The sequence below is a fragment of the Myxocyprinus asiaticus genome, chromosome 47, assembly GCF_019703515.2.
Source record: "Myxocyprinus asiaticus isolate MX2 ecotype Aquarium Trade chromosome 47, UBuf_Myxa_2, whole genome shotgun sequence".
Lineage (NCBI taxonomy): Eukaryota > Metazoa > Chordata > Actinopteri > Cypriniformes > Catostomidae > Myxocyprinus > Myxocyprinus asiaticus.
In genome coordinates, this window is record NC_059390.1 from 6,937,289 (window position 1) to 6,956,429 (window position 19,141).

Sequence of the window (19,141 nt, forward strand, 5' to 3'; positions counted from 1 at the left end):
CATCTCTCGCGCCATACCCTGATGCTGCTAGTCCATGGCTTAGACATGACATTTAGAAGAACATGTTTAACTGAACGGCATAAAAAAACAAAAAAAACAACAAAAAAAAGTTTCAGGATGTGCCCAGCTTGATGTTTAAAGTGTTTGTTTGAATACACAATCATTCATCCAGAAAAAGAACGTGCTTTGATGACATAATTTATGGATGAATCTATCGAAACCTACCAATTATCATGCCAGGGTCATATTTCACTCCAAAACCAACAGAAATAAGAAATTATATTTTGCCTTAAAAACATGAAAAACTCATTACTTTAATGCAAAGAATAAATTGTGCATTCATATATAAATGATATACTGTATTTATATTTAAATTAAAAAAAATATCACAATCATTTTTTAGTCAAAAATAAATAAATAAATAAATAAATAAAAAACTCAATTGTATTACAATAACGAGAATGAAATGAGAACCACCACTGAGAATAATTTGAATTATTTGGAATGGGAATTATTATTATTAATAACTGACCTGGGCTTATTTTTGTGAGATTTAGCCTCATGTTCCTCTTTTAGGTCAGTTATCTCTGAGTATCTAGACCACAGAATGACAGAGAAGCAGGCAGAGAGTGAGACAGAGCACTGTGGTGTCTCATTGATTTCTCTTTTTGTTCTCTCGTGGGGGTTGAGTGGCAGACACAGGCCTCAGACTGTGATTCTGTGTCAAAGAGACCTATGCCTCTCAGCAGGGTTTAGGTAAAAGTACCACACACTTTCCCTCTCTCTCTCTGTCACACACACACACACACACACACACACGTAGCATCACAGCAGGACATCCTCAAGTAACACTGCAACGTGTCAATGTGTCAAAAAGAATTCATCTGAAAATCTGGGGCTATTTTGGTCAGCTTTGTTGTATAGTAGGTTAAGGGGGCATGGTGATCAAAATAACTGAAAGAGAAGTTTTTTAATACTCTGTTTTATAACACAACTCTCAGAAATACTTAATTCTGGTTGGTCAATTCTGGCATTTGGCCAGATGTTTTTGTGTATTGACCATTGTCTAAGGCAACTGATTTTTATCTCATATCACCAGTCTCTTTTTTCTTACAAAAAAAATAAAAAAATAAATAATAATAAAAACTCAATATTTCATGTCCATTTATTCATTTATTTGGAAAGATGTAATAAGTGGGATAATGTACAGTCAGATGATCATTATTGCAAAGTAAGCCCCTTTCTGGATGATAAAAGGCCCCTCCACTTCGTGTCGGTATACTGCCCTGCAAAACAAACAAACAAACAATTTAAAAATATGCTTAAACCAGCTGCTGCCAAGCTGGTTTGCTGGTCTTAGCCTGTTTATGGTGACAGCTGGTTTAAGCTGATCTCCCAGGCTGGTCAAGACAATGTTCAGCTGATTTAATTAAAAACTGCCCAAAAACCCTTTAAAACCAGACAACAGACCAGCCTGACCAGGCTGGGAGACAAGTTAACTTTCTTTGGACGGTTCATAATTTTTTATTTTTAGCAGGGTGTGGATGTCACATCTGACTTATATCCCTTACAATAACCTGAATGTTATTCCTAGCATTCTGGAAATGTTAGGTACTGACAGCCTCAGTCACCATTCACTTTCACTGAATTTCTTTCCATCTAATGAAAGTGAATGGTGACTGAGGCTGTCATTCTGCCTAACATCTCCTTTTGTTTTCCATGGAAGAAAGAGAGAAATTAATATGGGTTTGGGACAAAATTATTAAATCATGACAGAATTTAAATTTTTGGGTGAACTATCCCTTTAAACCATTAAATCGTTGATCCACATGGAAACATTCACTGTGACTAAATGTCAGGCTCAACATCCTTTGTTTACCACACTGTAAATGCACTTCAAACTGTGTTTTCATAGACAGTTACTGAAATCAACAGTGCCTGACCATAAGAATACAAACTATTAGAAAAGATCAGATTTGCACCTTTGTCTGGGCCGGATTTTAATTATTGTCAGTGCAGCACGCTGCATTTGCCTCATCAACTGGATAAATATTTGACTGCCATTCCATAAATTGGAACGGGGGCTCAATTTAAAGGCATGGTCTTGCCAAGCCCGGCTTGATGCGGTGTGGATTCTCTCTCCGCAGGTGACCAAGGCCACCACCACATGAGGTAAATTAAAACTGATTTCTTTTACAAAAAAAGAATTGAATATTCCTGCACTTTCATATTTTCAATATTTAATTACGACCTATTCCAGAGCCTAATCTTGGTCTTAGGGAGAGCATTAAATTAATCAGAGTGGGTGAAAATGCTAGTGTTTTTTCTATGTATTTCATAATGCATGTAGGCTTCTTAGTGAAGAGTGTGCATGTGTATACGGTATGCATACTGACTGATCTGTGGTTACCCAGGGGTGTGCTAACAGGACTCAGGGGTATGTGTGCACAGCGTGAGGTGGCTTACAGCAGGACAGTGTGAATATGGGGCATCACGTATGCCTGGAATAAATACCGCCCACCCCCTGCCAGAACGTAACCCCTGTCACCTACTAATGTTTATGATAAATCCAAATCTGTGAGTCACAATAAACAACTGAGATTAGAGCTGAAATATTACATACTGATCGCAGCAGTAAACATGATCCTGATACAATATGATGATAATGTACAGAGAAAAATGTTAAGGCTGAGATGAGAGGCGTAAATGTAGCAAAATCAGACCACATCATTTATTTTCATTTAAGAGTTTCATTTTTTTATTTCGTTAATATGCTGTAATAGAGAGAGACCATTTTCAGCTGAGGAAAACACCATTTTCAGTTGAAAACTGTTTTCCAAGTCTCTGGTCTTCGAAAGTCTCTGTTTTCGGGGGAGGAAAATGGCATTCCAGTATGGATGAGTGGTGTAAACGAAGCAAAAGCAGGCCACATCCACACTAATCTGTTAACGTCATTGTTTTCCAAAGTATGCGGTAATGGAGAGCATTTTCTAAACGCTCTGTTTTCAGTGGACGAAAACAACATTTTCAGTTGAAAAATCAAGTTTACATTTACTAAAGAGCTTTTCTGAAAGTTTCCATTTTCGGTGGAGCAAAATATCATTTCTAGTGTGAATGAGAGGCGTAAACGGAGCAAAATCAGGCCACACAAACACTAATAATGAGCATAATGAGCATTTTCAAAACACTCAATTTTCAGAAATAAAAGAGTATATTTCTCTAAAAGATCGGCATACACACGGAACGTCTTTTTAAAGACGCGCCTTTCTAAAGATGCTTTTCCGATTGTGTGTTATTCCTGGTTGCGCTCGTTATCTCTCGCCTTCTGACGGTCACGATAACTGTCTTTCATGTCTGGGCACTGCTTATGGGGAGACAGCGTTTGTGGATGGTCATGTTCTCATTGCGAGGATATGTCCATGGCAACATTGCGGTCGCGGCTCGCCTTTGTAAGAAAGCAAGCCACCCCAGAGGCTCCCCGCCTCGGTCCATTTACCCACGGGTATGAGGCCAGCGTGGCTAGCACTGGGGGCGATTTGGGGACCCCAATGGGACCGCCTGCGCCGGGTATCCCCCCGCGGACCTCCCATTCCCCAGCACGCTCATCTGCCCCGATCGGGCTTCCGGATGAGTCCGCCGGCTCGTCTCACGGCGAGTTCGACCTCTTATTCAGAGCCTGCGAAAGTGATGAGCACTCAAGTGCAGCATCGGAGAGCGGGCTCGTCCAGTCGGAAGCCTCAGCTGGGCTCCTCCCTTCGGGGACGATTGCCTAGTCACAGGCTGACGCGGAGATGACGACATGCTTTCCCGGGCAGCCGCGATCGTCGGCTAGAGTGGAACCCTCTGCTCTTCCCTGAACCCTCACGGCTCGGTGATTGGTTCCTGGGCTCACGGTGCCGCCACCTGTGGTGGTAGACATGACCACTCAGGCTAGGGCCCCCTCTACGAGGCGCCTGTATGCCTTTAAGTGCCGTCTGTTCGCTAAGTGGTGCTCTTCCCGTCGGGAAGACCCCCAGAGATGCGCAGTCGGATCAGTGCTTTCCTTCCTGCAGGAGAGGTTGGAAGGGAGGCTGTCCCCTTCCACCTTGAAGGTGTACGTTTCCGCCATAGCAGCACACCACAACACAGTCGACGGTAAGTCTTTAGGGAAGCACGACCTGATCATCAGGTTCCTAAGAGGCGCCAGGAGGCTGAATCCCTCCAGACCGCGCCTCGTTCCCTCATCGGACCTCTCTGTAGTTCTTCAGGATCTACAGAGAGCCCCCTTTGAGCCTTTGCAGTCAGCCGAGCTTAAGGCACTCTCCTTGAAGACTGCCCTCCTGACTGCGCTCACTTCCATCAAGAGGGTAGGTGACCTGCAAGTGTTCTCTGTCAGTGAAACGTGCCTGGAGTTCGGTCCAGGTTACTCTCACGTGATCCTGAGACCCTGACTGGGCTATGTGCCCAAGGTTCCCACCACCCCTTTAGGGACCAGGTGGTGAACCTGCAAGCGCTGCCCCAGGAGGAGGCAGACCCAGCCCTGTCGTCGCTGTGTCCGGTGCACGCTTTACGCATCTATTTGGATTGCACGCAGAGCTTTAGAATCTCTGAGCAGCTCTTTGTCTGCTTTGGTGCACAGCGGAAAGGAAGTGCTGTCTCCAAGCAGAGGATTGCCCACTGGCTCATTGACGCTATAACTATGGCATATCTCGCCCAGAACATGCCGCCCCGGTTGGGCTACGAGCCCATTCTACCAGAGGTGTAGCGGCTTCCTGGGCCCTGGCCAGAGGTGCCTCTCTAACAGACATTTGCAGAGCAGCGGGCTGGGCAACACCCAACACCTTTGCAAGGTTCTACAACCTCTGGGTGGAACCGGTTTCGTCCCAGGTAGTGGCATGCAATACAAGCGGATAAGCCCGGGATAGCCGGCCGGGTGTATCGCTTGCACATAGCGCCTTCCACCTCCCTTGGAGCTGAAGACGTGCGCCATTAATTCCCAGTAGTGTTCACAAACTTTGTTCCCTGGTTGACTTCCTTCGAGCCCTGTGGCAGTAGAGTTTTCGGAGAGACTCGCTGCCGGCCCAGTACACGTGCTAAGAGCCCTGTTCTGAGGTAGGTGCTCCGCATGTGGCGGTTCCCTGTAAGGCTAACCCCATGTGATATATATATCTTACGCTAGTTCATTTCCCTGCTGGCAAACTGCGTCTTCCTTGGGCAGAATCCCTCTGCCCCAGTCTCCATGTTTGTAGTAACTCCTCCCCTATTGGGCAGGATCTACCTTGAAGGCTCTCCACATGGTTGGAAAGACCATGTGATGTATTCTTCCACTTAAATATCCCCCCTCTCTTTGGGTGAGGTGTGGTCTCCGTGGTGTCTTCCCCTTGGGAGGGACACCCCCTGACTAGACCTGGCGGCCCAGTCGAATAATCCCCCTTCTTTTTTAGGGAGTGGAAAAAGAGAAGGGGAAAAGAGGCCACGACTGGGTTAAGCCTGTCTCTATCTTTGGGGAGTCGACTTGTCCCCAAAAAGGGCCGTCCGACACTCATAACTATGTTGGGGGAGGTTACGTGTCGACCTGGTGTGCTGGCTATGAGGCACACAGCAGTTCAGCCAGTTGTGGCGTTTCGTATAGGGACCCCTAGTGTCACTATATCGACACAACATCAAGTGAGTGACAGATAGGGAACGTCATGGTTACTTGTGTAACCTCCATTCCCTGATGGAGGGAACGAGACGTTGTGTCCCTCCTGCCACAACGCTGAACTACCCGCTGAAATGGCTGGACCTTATATCGGCTCCTCAGCATAAAACCTGAATGAGTGGTTGCATATCAGCTCCTTTTATACCCGTATGTCCGGGGGAGTGGCATGCAAATACCACTCGCCAATTTTCATTGGTCTTTTATCAAAGACCAGAGGTGTCTCGGGCTCCCAAGAGTGACCCCTAGTGTCACTACATCGACACAATGTCTCGTTCCCTCCATCAGGGAACGGAGGTTACACAAGTAACCATGACGTTTTCCAAAGTATGAGCTACCAAAGAGGTTTTTTAAAAAATCTTTGTTTTCAGTGGAGGAAAACAACTTTTTCAGTGGAAAAATCCGTTTTTCATTTCCTAACGTCGTTGTTTTCCAAAGTATGCAGTACTGAGGAGCTTTTTCAAAAGTTTCCATTTTCTATGGAAGAAAACACCATTTCCAGTGTGGATGAGAGGCGTAAACATGGCAAAACGTAGCCTCAGTGTGGCCACAAGGTGTGCTATGGACCTTTGTCAAAGTGGATGTCATAATTTTACAGTTGTATCATAATTTAATTTGATGTTCAAGAAAATGAGGCCGTGAGTGATAGGCGAATACAATGCATTTTTGTTGACAGATAAAGAAGAAAAACATTTTATTATTTGAAATAACATGCGCCAATTAATCATGCACAATAAGACGAAGAGCATGCATTTAGAACGTAAATACAACCAATGGAAATCACGTTGACTTTAGGGCTTTCCAGAAAGTATGCTTCTCCGTTCCATCTTCCATCCAAAATCCAAGATTCCAAGTCATCTCTCTCTCCTTCAATATACATGAACACCCACACCCTTAAAAGCGAACTTGACTGGATAATTAGACATGTATTTTGGGGTTTTCAGTGAAATGTCAACAGGGTCAGATTGGCTGCATATGGGTCAGCACTTTGATCTCTGGCTTCTCTATTCACAACCTGTTAGCTATTTTGCAGCTGTTCACGAGTACGACTGCAGATTTTGCACACTCCTGCATTTTCCAGCGAAGACAGCACGATGGCCTTTTACTTTAAAATATGTTATTAGTCGTCTAGCAACTCACAGGCCCTGAGCAAACAACATTCCTTTTATTTAAGAGATACATATTTATGAACTTGAGACATGTCGGTGCGGACATTTGCTACTGATTATACCTGCATATTTCAGAGGTTGCACAGTTCTCTCCAGATGTGTGCCAGTGAATACAAGCCGCCAAATCGTAACTTTTTTTAACTGCCATGCTATAAATGGTGTTTGTTTTCGTTTCTATCAAAGCAATTACACATCGTTAATCATGAGGCCTATTGCTTTAATGAGTTTATTTATGCGTTCCACCTTTGCGCTGCCCTGATAATGTCCCTTTGGCCTGCCATGACTGAAACAACATGTCCCTGCTGATAAAATGGATGATAAAAAGCCTTTAGCATGTTGCTCACACAGTGACCTAAACAAAAAAAGCAGACAAAGTCAGAAAAAATGGTAAAAATAACCCTAACGCCATTAATCATCCAGGTCGTCAGGGTTCGTCCAGTTTTCACGGTCCGCTTGAGGAGTGGGGGGGGGGGGGGGTGGTTCTCTCTCAGCTTCAAAGCATGACTTATTAAGTTCTTTTCATTCAGTGGAGACTTCTGTAAGCTTTCTTTGAAGATTTGATCAGTTTCTTATGTGCATTGTGGCTGTACCGTGGTTCAAAGTGACACCTTTCTTTTGCTGGCCATTAAAGCCGAGATGGGAAAAGAATCGGTAAGTCTCCCATTTTTATTCCAATCACAGAGCCCATGAATAAGCTCATTAGTGCTAATTACAGGTTTCCTATTCCATCACATTTCCTTCTACCCATTTGGTGGGAAATTTTAATTCCATAACAAAAACCAAATGGTAAGAACACAGAGAGGCAAGTCACGGCACTCTGCAAGGGGCCCTCTATGCCTTTTTGTTAGCTACAGGTAACCCTCCCTCCCTCCCTACCTGCCTGCTTGGAGAAATTTGTTCTCCTTGATGGTAATAATAATAATTGAGTGGCACAGTTTTTTCTCTAGAAGTTGGAGAAATCGCCAACTTCAAAGTGGCTATCTTCCATCAAAATGGCACAAAAAACCTTACTTGCTTCCGTAGGCGGGTCTCAAAGTGCGTGACTAGACTTTTCCTACTCATAAGATCTTTATGAATGCAGTTATTCATATGGTAATTACTTTGCAGTTTTGGAGTCACTCAGAGACCAACTTAAAGTGGGCACTGGATTGGTGTAACTTCCTAAAAAAAACTGTAAGGTTTTGAATGCTTTGCAAAGCGACAGCAGAAAAAGGAGGGAATATTATTTCACTTTATCCAGTGATTGTTCCTCTGTTGCCATGTATGTATGCATGCATGCCTGATGTGTTAGCGCAAATATTTACTAAATCATGGTTGGTGGCTTTTTGTTAGGGATGTCGTCGTGACAGGCGGTTTTACTGCATGCATGCACTGTACACCCCAGTGTTTGGAGGGACTTCATCGGGCAGGATTACCCAGCGTCATTTGGCAGTGTTTTAGCAATCAGGCATGCTGCAACACAAACAGATGAAGTCAATAGAGACATTTGCTCTTTCCTCTAAAATGTGATTTTGACAGATGCTCTGCTGACACAACAGTAACTTGACTGCAACACAACATGATGGCTTGATGCACTCTCTGTGACTTCAGTTCCTTATTTGGGCTCGGAAATGCACGATTTAACACAAGATAAATGTTTGTCAGCTGTGTCATCACAGAATACACAGGAAATCACAGAAGCGCTGTCCCTTTGTGAATTAAACACAATGATATGTTCAAATGGCAATGTGTGATATTGGCTTTTAGGAAACTAGAGTGTTTTTTATTCTACTTGTGGTATGTTGAAGGATTAATTCTGTCATTATTTATTTACACATTATTTAGAAAATTCTGTCATCATCTGGTGCCAGTCTCTACCTAGCTCATAGTGCAATATACTGCACATTCCAACCTATTTTAGCTTGTGTATATTATATTATATTTGTACTCTATTTCTTACTATTTAATTTCTATTAATATAATACTGTTAATATTTAGTATATTTCTATTTATTTTTATTCTCTTTCTTTTTGAAGTAGTATGTCCACTGTTCCTCTTTCTGAGGGTTGCCACTCTAAATTTTCTTGTATTGCAATCAATGACACTAAAGTGTCTTATGTTATGTCTTATGCATTATTCGCATTATTTACACATTCTTGGAATGGTAAGTTAAAGGGTCAGTTCACCCAAAAATTAAAATTCCCTCATCATTTACTCACCCTCATGCCATCCAAGATGTGTATGACTTCCTTTCTTCTGCTGAACACAAAGAAAGATTTTTAGAAGAATATCTCAGCTCTGTTGGTCCATAAAATGCAAGTGAATGGGTGCCAAAACTTTGACGCTCCAAAATCCACATAAAGGCAACATAAAAGTACTCCAGACGACTCTGGTGGCTAAATCCATATCTTCAGAAGCGATATGATAGGTGTGGGTGAGAAACAGATAAATATTTAAGTATTTTTTAATATATCAATCTTCACTTTCACTTTCCCATTCTTCTTCTGTTTATAGTGATTCACATTCTTTGTGCATACCACCACCCCACTGGGCAGGGAGTAATATTTATTATACAAAATTACTTATCAATTTCTGTTTCTCACCCACACCTATCATATCATGTCTGAAGACATGGATTCAACCACTGGAGTAGGGTTGCATGGTTTACCGGTACTCACGAAGTATTGTGATACCAAAAAAGGAAAACGGTACAATATCATCTTGTTGCTAATTCCGGTACCATATTACAGTATGCTGTCATTAGCAAAATGATATGAGATGTGACAAATTTGAGATGAAATCAATGACAATTTGAAAATAAAAAAACCTCTGATATGGCCAAGTGTGATCTTTAAACAGCAGAAGGATGTAATTTGAATAAATAATATGCAGTCACATGCGCTGCACGCTACAGATTGAGCACACACACACACACACACGGGCGCATGCATGCATACACTCTCACAAACACAACACACACTACTGGAGCTTAATTTTCTTGCAGTGTGTTTAGAGTATAAATGGCTGTTAACACTTAAATGCACTCCTCCGGTGCAGCTCGGAGATTTCAGCTCGAGAGTCTAGATGGGATTATTCCAGCATTAATGGGAAGCTTGATATAACTAACCCATCAAAAACAGGAAGAAATAAAAATAAAAGTCCCGCTAACACGAAAGATCTATTCAACTGGATGTGTGAAATTGAAGACAGAAAAATATAACTACTGTATAAAAATGGAATATTCATAAGTAGCAATAATACTCATAATAACAATTATGTAAGTTTAAATGGTTGTATTATTATTATTATTATTATTATTATTATCTTTCACAAACGCAAGCAGTCTTGTGCCGCAGGTAATCAGATTTTCTTTTTCATTAATGTTCTCATTAATAATGTGAAGCTCTGTTGTGCAGCAACTGACCAAAAATTTTATTGCAATTTTTTGTAAAAAATTATTATAATATTTTTATTTGATTAAAACTGTATGTATCAATTACAGTAAACACCATCTGATCATAACATTTAATTAAAACATTTAACATGGAATCCAGAAAAATTTTATGGAAAACGCAAAATTTGTATCTGTAAGACTTTATGCAGTTCATTTAATCAAGTCATTTTCTGTGTAATTTCATCAAAAATCTGAGGCTTTTTATTTGTTGGTAATAGTATCAATTTAGTATTGATACTGAGGTACCAGGGCTGGTATCATACAGAGGCCAACATTTTGGTATCTGAACAACCCTACATTGGAGTCATATGGATTACTTTTATGCTCCCTTTATGTGGATTCTGGAGCTTCAAAATTTTGGCAGCCAGTCACCTGCATCGTGAGGACCTACAGAGCTGAAATATTCTTCTAAAAATCTTAATTTCTGTTCTGCAGAAGAAAGAAAGTCTTACACATTTGGGATGCCAGAAGGGTGAATCATGAGAGAGTTTTCATTGTGAGGTGAACAATCCCTTTAATTGTCTCTATATTACCCTGCTTTCTGATACTATTACACTATGGTATCTATTCTTCTACGATGACTACATGATCAGTTCAACAGAGCTACATTATTGAGAAAAAGAAGGATAACTAATCTCATGATGGTGAATTCAACTAAAACACCACAATTGAAAAAACAAAACAAAACAAAAAACAGCATGGGTAATACTAACAGAACTGTAAACCTAACTACAACCCTTATTAATTATCAACAGTAACATTTTACGCTCCACATAAGCCCCCATACCTTACCCAGGCCCACATAATAAAAAAAAAATCAGATGCATAAGTCTATGGCCACTCCCACAAACACAGCTCTGCTCAAACAACCCAATTTTTTTTTTCTAAGTAACTTTACATAATTGAAATAAGTCTGTTAAAAACTCAGATAATACATTTAGACCAACATATTATTATTCAGTAAAATGAGAAACATAATTAAAATGAATAAAAACAGCTAAATTTGATAACGTATAACTTACCAAGGGCCTAATTAATATTTTTCAGTGTATCTTACTGCTTCAGAAGCCTTGGGATATAGTGCATCAGTGATATGGACTAGTTTTTTGTGCTTTTATGTTGTTTTATGTCCCTTTAGTGAGTAAATAATGACAAAATTATAATTTTTAGGTGAACTATTCCTTTAATATACAACGATCAAGCTGTGCTTTGCGTAAGTTTCAAAACTGATAACTTTTAAATCAAGGTGGGTCAGCTAAGCCCTGCTGATGCCGAGTTTTACCAATCGTGCAGAGTCTCAAAGAGCATCAGTATCTGAGTAATTACCGTCTAAGGGGCGCAAAGGCCGAAAGTTATTACCAATCAGTGGAGTAATAGATTCAACGCTTATAAAAGGAGAATGCAGCATTTTTCTGCAGCGCGGAGGGTCTCTGCAAGATGGATTAGGTGGGGTTTGTGAGTTCAGCATTGACACAGATTCATCGTAAATCATTATGCCACAGACCTGGAGTGATTTCTGTATTAGGAGCCGAAAATGGAGTTCACCTAGTCAATGAAGAGGGCATATTTCACATCAATCACTTCCATGCTCATACATAGGCTTTATCCACCAGCAAGGCCACTGCGAGAATGGACTAAATGGGTTTAGGGCTATTTGTGTTCAGTATGTGTGTGTGCGGAATTCAGGCAGCTTAGAATGTAAAGCATTGAGCATTGCAACCACATTACACAATAAATGAGCACATCTGCATTAAAATGGTAAACTCTTGATTTTCGTTAGTCAGAATTACTGTTTCTCACTTTTGTAAGTGTTCTTGTGTTACACGCCTTTGTCCTTTATCAAAACAATATTCCATTGCTATTTAGTGTATGTGTTTGTAACTTTGGGGATGTCCTCAAAGATAAAAATGATTAAAAAATAAAAATAAAAATTTCTAAAATGCAAAAAGATCTCTATTAGGAGTAGAGTTAGCTTTAGTAATTATAATTAGCTTTATATAAAAACAATAAAAGTCTACTGTATGTCTTCATTTAGGTTAGACAGCTAGGTAAACGTCTAGTATATACTGTATATTGGGGATGTCCTCAAAAGCAGTGGCGGCCCATGCATTTTAAGTCTAGGCCTTCAGTGCGATTCATGCCATTAAGAAAACACAGTTTCACAATCAATAAGACACCGTATTTTATCGTACATTACGTGGCAGTGAACTAATATAACCAATTGACATTTTAAAAACACATCCATGCACGAAAGTCAGAACCAAGGAGGTCTAATACCAAGAAAAATCTCTCTAATAATATTTGCGATTTAAATTTTGCTTACACTAAATTTGTTTCGTCAGGGTACATGGTTACTTTTCAAAACTTGATCTGACACTGAATGCTCAAGCAGACTAATTCACACTTAGAAAACTCCTAATGTTGCTATAACAATGCAAAAAGCACTTACCAATTTGTTTTTAGTGAAAATCTGTCCTCCTTTCCTGTTTAATTAATCAATCGCATGATCATGCAGAACATCTCAGGTTTTTAAATCCATAAGGATCTCTTTCTCAACGGCAATACTAGCAGTGATGACAGCCGTCTCGTCAGCAAGATCTCACGGTCTTCGCTTTCAAATTACGTACATAACTTAAAGCGTGATTGCGTCACTCAAGGCCAGCTAAAGGGCCTGGGGCACGTTCAATCTCAAAACGGTGTGCACCATTTTGATACGGTTTCCGGGTTGAACGACATGTTTCCTCGAAACGGTGTGAAACGGTGTGCAATTGGCTTTGAGGTAAGTTTTCTCTCGTTTGGTGGGTGTGTCAGAGGTGTTACCCAATCAGCAGCGACATGTATATAAACCCCGCCGTATTAAAAAGGCAATGGATCCAACTAAAGTCCTTTACAAATGTGTCCACTGCAGCTTGGTGTATGCAACAATTGAAGACATTAGAAGAAATGTTTGCCTTGTCATCCTGAAATGCGAGGCAAATGTTGGATCCACATATCCCTTCACTCGATTGGGATGTACTCTGCTATTCTGGACGGCAAGGGCAGTGACTGTAACATCGAGTGTATTTTGTATTATTAAACATGTATTTAAACCGATTTCATCAGGCTCCGAAAATTCTTCGAAAAGAACGCAAAGAATGGCCTTCTCAGCTGCCATAGTTGCAACGCTTGCATAACACAACAGGGTGTTCAATGCACCGTTTCTGTTTAAATAAATGTTTTGCTACGTTTGTCAGGGCTGAAAGTGCCCCTGGACTGGGACATATCCTAAAGACCACACCAACCAATAACAAATAAATAAATCTGATTGGCTGATGAATCTGAGAATCTGACTTTAGATGTCTATTCACTGCAGTGTTGAGGGATTCTGTGGAAATTCTGAAGGCCTGACGGGGTGGAGCTCAGACTCACGCGCTGCTTTTGCTAAGGAGCGTGGCTTCCGGCTTGCGATTTGTGAAACAGTTGTCACACTTTGCTTGAAAGCATTGAGGAATAAATTCTGATTGGATAAACATTTTGTTTTTTTGCCATTCATTTGTAGATGAATTAGGAGTGGAAATCAATTGAAAATACGTAGGCAAAAAGTCAATGAGAATGGAAGGATGAAAAAATATTTATTTATTAAGCATGTTACCAGGGTTGGGAGGGTTACTTTTGAAATGTATTCCACTACAAATTATAGAATACATGCTGTAAAATGTAATTTGTAACATATTCCGTTAGATTACTCAAGGTTAGTAACGTATTCTAAATACTTTGGATTACTTCTTCAGCACTGGTAGATTTTTTGACTTGTTTTGACTATAAAAACTCTGCCAGTACAGTAAGACAAAACACACATGTTAAAAATACATTCTCTGAAAAACCGAAATATCTTGTGCAGTGTTGTTTCTAAAACATGAGAAATCAAATTGATCTTGTTTTAAGGATTTTTAAATATTTTTACAGGAAAACAATTCAAAAATTATTATCAAGAATATGATTTTTGCCCTAATATCAAAGGTCTTATGATCCAACGTGAATTTTCTTGATAGAAAATATGATTGTGCAATCTGTATGATCTGGTAACGTGCATGTAAAATGGCTAGAAATAGCATTTTAGCTTAGCATAAAGTTGACAATTTACACAAGGTTTATTTCTATTTCTTCTGCTCCAAACTTACTTCATACTTACTTCTCTGTCTGCTCGAATGAATGTAACACATCATAAGAAAGTGTTTCACTGCTGTTCAAATGCACTTTGGATCACATCATTTATATGTATAAATGTTTTCCATCTGAAAGGACTAAATATTAAATGAAACAAATGACAATAAAATGCAAAGTAATCTCTTCAGTAATCTAAATACTTTCTGAATGTAACTGTATTCTAAATACCAATGATTTAAATTGTAACTGTAGTGGAATACAATAAAAAGACTAAATAATGTCTTTATGGGGTTTAGTCTATACCCTGATAGCACACATAAATCACTTAAACGTCTATTTGATGTCTGTGCTTACATCTGGAAGACATATTTTTTACATTGTTTGCTAATCTTCAATACGTCTATAAAACGTTTCCTCTCGGATGCCAATAAGACATTCAGCAGATGTATTTGAGACGTTTATGATTTAGAATGTTGCTAATTCAGATCTTTTTAAGATGTTTAGCAGATATAAATTAGATTGTGATGCTTTCCGGATGAAAAGATCTAAAACAGACATCTCAGAGATGTATGTGTGCTATCTGGCGTAGGGTTGCCACCCGTCTTGTAAAATACGGGATCATCCCGTATTTAAAGATAAAACGACACGTCCCATATTGAATCAATACGGAACGCGATTTGACTCGAATTTAACATTGATACTGTGGATGGTGTGTTAAGGGACCATCTGAAAAGTCCACAAATGGTGGTAAAACTGTGGAGTTTTTTCTATATAAATGTTCAATAAGATCAAACAATGTATGAATACAATCATAAAGACAAGTACAGGTAAAGGAAAAAAATAAACAAATTAAAAAATATGTATAAACCATCCAAAATGTATACATAAATAAGATAAAGGAGACAAATAATCGAAAAAATGTAAATATATTTTTAACATATAAATGATGTATTTTTTTTTTTGAAGTCATGGGTCAGGGAAGTTCTCATTTTAGCATATAAGAAAGGATATACAATTTTTATTATTAACTCTTATTAAACTGTGGGGGATGTGGTTAGGGGCCGTGAATCCCGGGTAGGCTTCATACTAGGCATGAACTATGTACAGTAGTGGCCAAAAATATTGGCACCCTTGGTAAATATGAGCAAAGAAGGCTGTGAAAAAAAATCTACATTGTTCATTCAAAAAATTCACAAAAATCTAACCTTTAATTGAAGTAAATATTTTCTCCAAAACACGTTGGCCACTATTATTGGCACCCCTAGAAATTCTTATAAGTAAAATATATCTGAAGTATATTCCCATTCATGAAATTGTTCAGCCATGACTTTTCATAGGGGTATAAATATGAGCTAACACACAAGCCAAATTCCCTTAATCATCAATCACAGTGGGTTAGACTAAAGAATATAGTTCTGATGTGTGGCAAAAGGTTGCTGAGCTTCACAAAATGGGAAGTGGCTATAAGAAAATAGACAAAGCATTGAAAATACCCATTTCCACCATCAGGGCAATAATTAAGAAGTTCCAAACAATTGGAGATGTAAAGAATTGGCCTGGAAAAGGACGTGCGTATATATTGTCTCCACGCACAGTGAGGAGGATGGTTCAAGTGGCCAAAGAATCTCTAAGGATCACAGCTGGAGAATTGCAGGAATTATTTGGGTCTTGGGGTCAAAAAGTCTAAAAAAAAAATAAAGAAAAAAAAAAAAAAACAATCAGACATCACCTACATCACCACAAGTTTTTTGGGAGGGTTTCAAGAAAAAAAGCTTCTGCTCTCATCCAACAACAAACTCAAGAATCTTCAGTTTGCCAGACACTACTGGAACTTCAAATGGGACTGGATTCTTTGGTCAGATGAAACAAAAATAGAGCTTTTTGGCAGCAAACACCAGAGATGAGTTTGCCGTACACAGAGATGTAGTACCCAATGCCCACGGTTAAATGTGGTGCCGCATCTTGAATGTTGTGGGGCTGTTTTTCTGCCAGAGGTCCTGAACATCTTGTTTGGATACATGGCATCATGGACTCTATCAAATACCAACAGATAAAAAATACAACCTGACTGCCTCTGCCAGAAAGCTTAAAATGGGCCCTGGTTGGATCTTCCAGCAGGACAATGATCCAAAACAAACATCAAAATCAACACAAAAATGGTTCACTGACCACAAAATCAAGGTTCTGCCATGGCCATCCCAGTCTCCTGACCTGAACCCCATAGAAAACCTGTGGGGTGAACTGAAGAGGAGAGTCCACCAACATAGACCTCTGAATTTGAAGGATCTGTAGAGATTCTGTATGGAGGAATGGTCTCAGATCCCTTGCCAGGTGTTCTCCAACCTCATTAGGCATTATAAGAGAAGACTCAGAACTGTTATCTTGGCAAAGGGAGGCTGCAAAAAGTATTGAATAAAAGGGTGCCAATAATTATGGCCAATGCAATTTGTTGAAAAAAATATTTATTTAATAATTAGATATTTCCCGTTTCAATTGTTTTACTTCAATTAAAGGTTAGATTTTTGTGAATTTTTTGCATGGAAGATCAAAAGGCTAAACAATGCAGATTTTTTTTTTTTTCACAGCCTTCTTTGTGCATATTTACCAAGGGTGCCACTATTTTTGGCCACTACTGTATGCTAATTACTAATTTTAGAATAACAGAAGTCAATGAGACGTCTTCATTTAGATATCTGGGTAAATACGCCTGCATGCAAAATCACTTCTACATAGTCTCATTGCGAGCATAATTCTGTCAGTCCACTCACATTCTCATGCGGTCCATCTGAATGCAGCTGTTTGTGCTCATCTGCGTCAGAATCCGGATGTGATGCAAAATGTTTCAGTTCAAACTTTCTCCTGCAACTGCAGCAGCTCGAGCGCGCGTGGGACGCTCGCGCTCAAACCCATTGATCTGCCACATCTTGACAGGGACTTTTGAACACTTTTTCGGAAGAATTTGAAAAGTTTTACCGGGTTTTGATCCTCTAAAGACGGTAACTTTTTTTTTTTTTTTTTATCCTAACGGGAAGCGGTTTTGCCTGAAGAAAAAGGATGCGAATAAAGACGTTTGGGAGTTGACATGTTTGAAAGGTACTCAAAACTATGAACTTTTTGTAAACAGAAACCATATTGAATTGTCAAGCTTATAAGAAGTTCAAAACGGTGTTTGTGACGTTTTGTGTTCTTCCACGCGATACAATCAAAGCAAAACTTTCCACTGCAGTTTAACGACAGTTCACTGGATGACGTAACTCCTGAGAAAAGAAATAGGAAACGCTCGCTTTTGTTTACATTTAAAGGTTGACACAACAATTGTTTTTTTTTATTTTTTATTATTTTTTATTATTACAGGTTCGACTCTTGATTACGTAAGAGAGTGTTTTTTCAGGTGTGTTTAGTATCTAAACTAGAAGTCTGGCTCATGTCCTCGGAGATCATCTTACCGCCGGAGGGGCCTGAAGGGCCAAAAACACAGCTCCAACAGGAAACAAGTCCACTTTTGTCCAACTCACCAGGTAAGAGGGGTGATCTTCCATTTCTGAGCTTCTGTAAACACTTATTTATGATGTCACAAATAGCTCTGAAGGCGCACTAGCTTTATCACTTTATCCATGGATTAATCATTGTTTCTGGCATGCATGCATGTATTTAATTTGATCATTAGCCAGTTTTAATGATGGATACACATTTGTAATGCACACTAACAAGGCTAGGCATGTGTTCATGGCTGGTAACTGTCTTGCATAAACAGCAACGTGCAAACAGATTCCTCATATGTATGTTGTGCCAGTAGGCATGATAATGTTTTCATTATTTCTCAATAAAGACTGAAGGAGCGCCTTGGTAACTATTAGCAGGAACCACGGCCAATTATAGTTTTTAATTAACTTTCTAGTTGCTTGTGAGATTATCACATGTAAAATAAGCTTGGACCCCCCTTCTTTTTTCTTAGGCACTGAAATGTTAACCATCCTCTTTATACCAAGCATCATTACAGCACTGTCAAAAAAATGGCAAAGTAGGACAAAGTAAGCAATCACAGGCTCTGGTGACAAATGGATTTTTGTAGGGCCTTCAAAGTCTCTCCAATAGGACTGGATTTCCCTCCCTGGGGACTGTGTATGCTTAGAGAATAGAGCAATTTATTTCAAACTGTAATCACTAAATACAGCGATGCATCACGAGGCTGTCGGTACTGTATGTGCATAGCGATTTGAGAAGTTATAGCCGGAATAAAGGGTTTCCATTTTTCAGACTCAAGGCCGGATGAAGTGATATCAATCTCTGTATCTAAAGCTACTGTGTCGTATTGATCTTTTCCCATAATATGTTGTAACAAGGAATGTAGGAAGAAAAAAACTAAAAAAAAAAATTTAAAAAAAAAGTGAAGACATGCAGCTGTTTGCTGAGTCACACACTTTATTCCCAGCTTTCACTTGACTGATGGAAAAACACAGTTCGGTATAACAACAATGCTTTGATGATATTAAATAGACGAGTGCTTTGCTTCTGCCTGTGTACAAGTGGGGCCACATTGAAGGCTGCCACTAATAGAAATGATCTGTTGTGTTTCACGGTAACAGAGTCAGATGTTTGTGGATCTAGAAACATATTGTCGTGTTTAGAGCTTAAAGGATTAGTTCACCCCAAAATGTCATAATTTACACAATCCCATGTGTTTTCAAACCTGTATGACTTTTTCTTTTTTCAGAA

The 19,141-nt window shown here is 39.6% G+C and overlaps 1 protein-coding gene across 1 annotated transcript in view; it reads left to right on the forward strand.

Annotated features, from left to right (window-relative positions):
- The first annotated feature begins 17,277 nt into the window (after positions 1 to 17,277).
- Positions 17,278 to 19,141, forward strand: part of LOC127436672 (myoD family inhibitor domain-containing protein-like) — a 29,204-nt gene continuing 27,340 nt past the window's right edge. The window contains exons 1-2 of the mRNA XM_051690967.1: positions 17,278 to 17,518; positions 17,780 to 17,943. Coding sequence (XP_051546927.1) covers positions 17,850 to 17,943 — 94 coding nt within the window. The 5' untranslated portion in view covers positions 17,278 to 17,518; positions 17,780 to 17,849. The remainder of the gene's footprint in view (positions 17,519 to 17,779; positions 17,944 to 19,141) is intronic.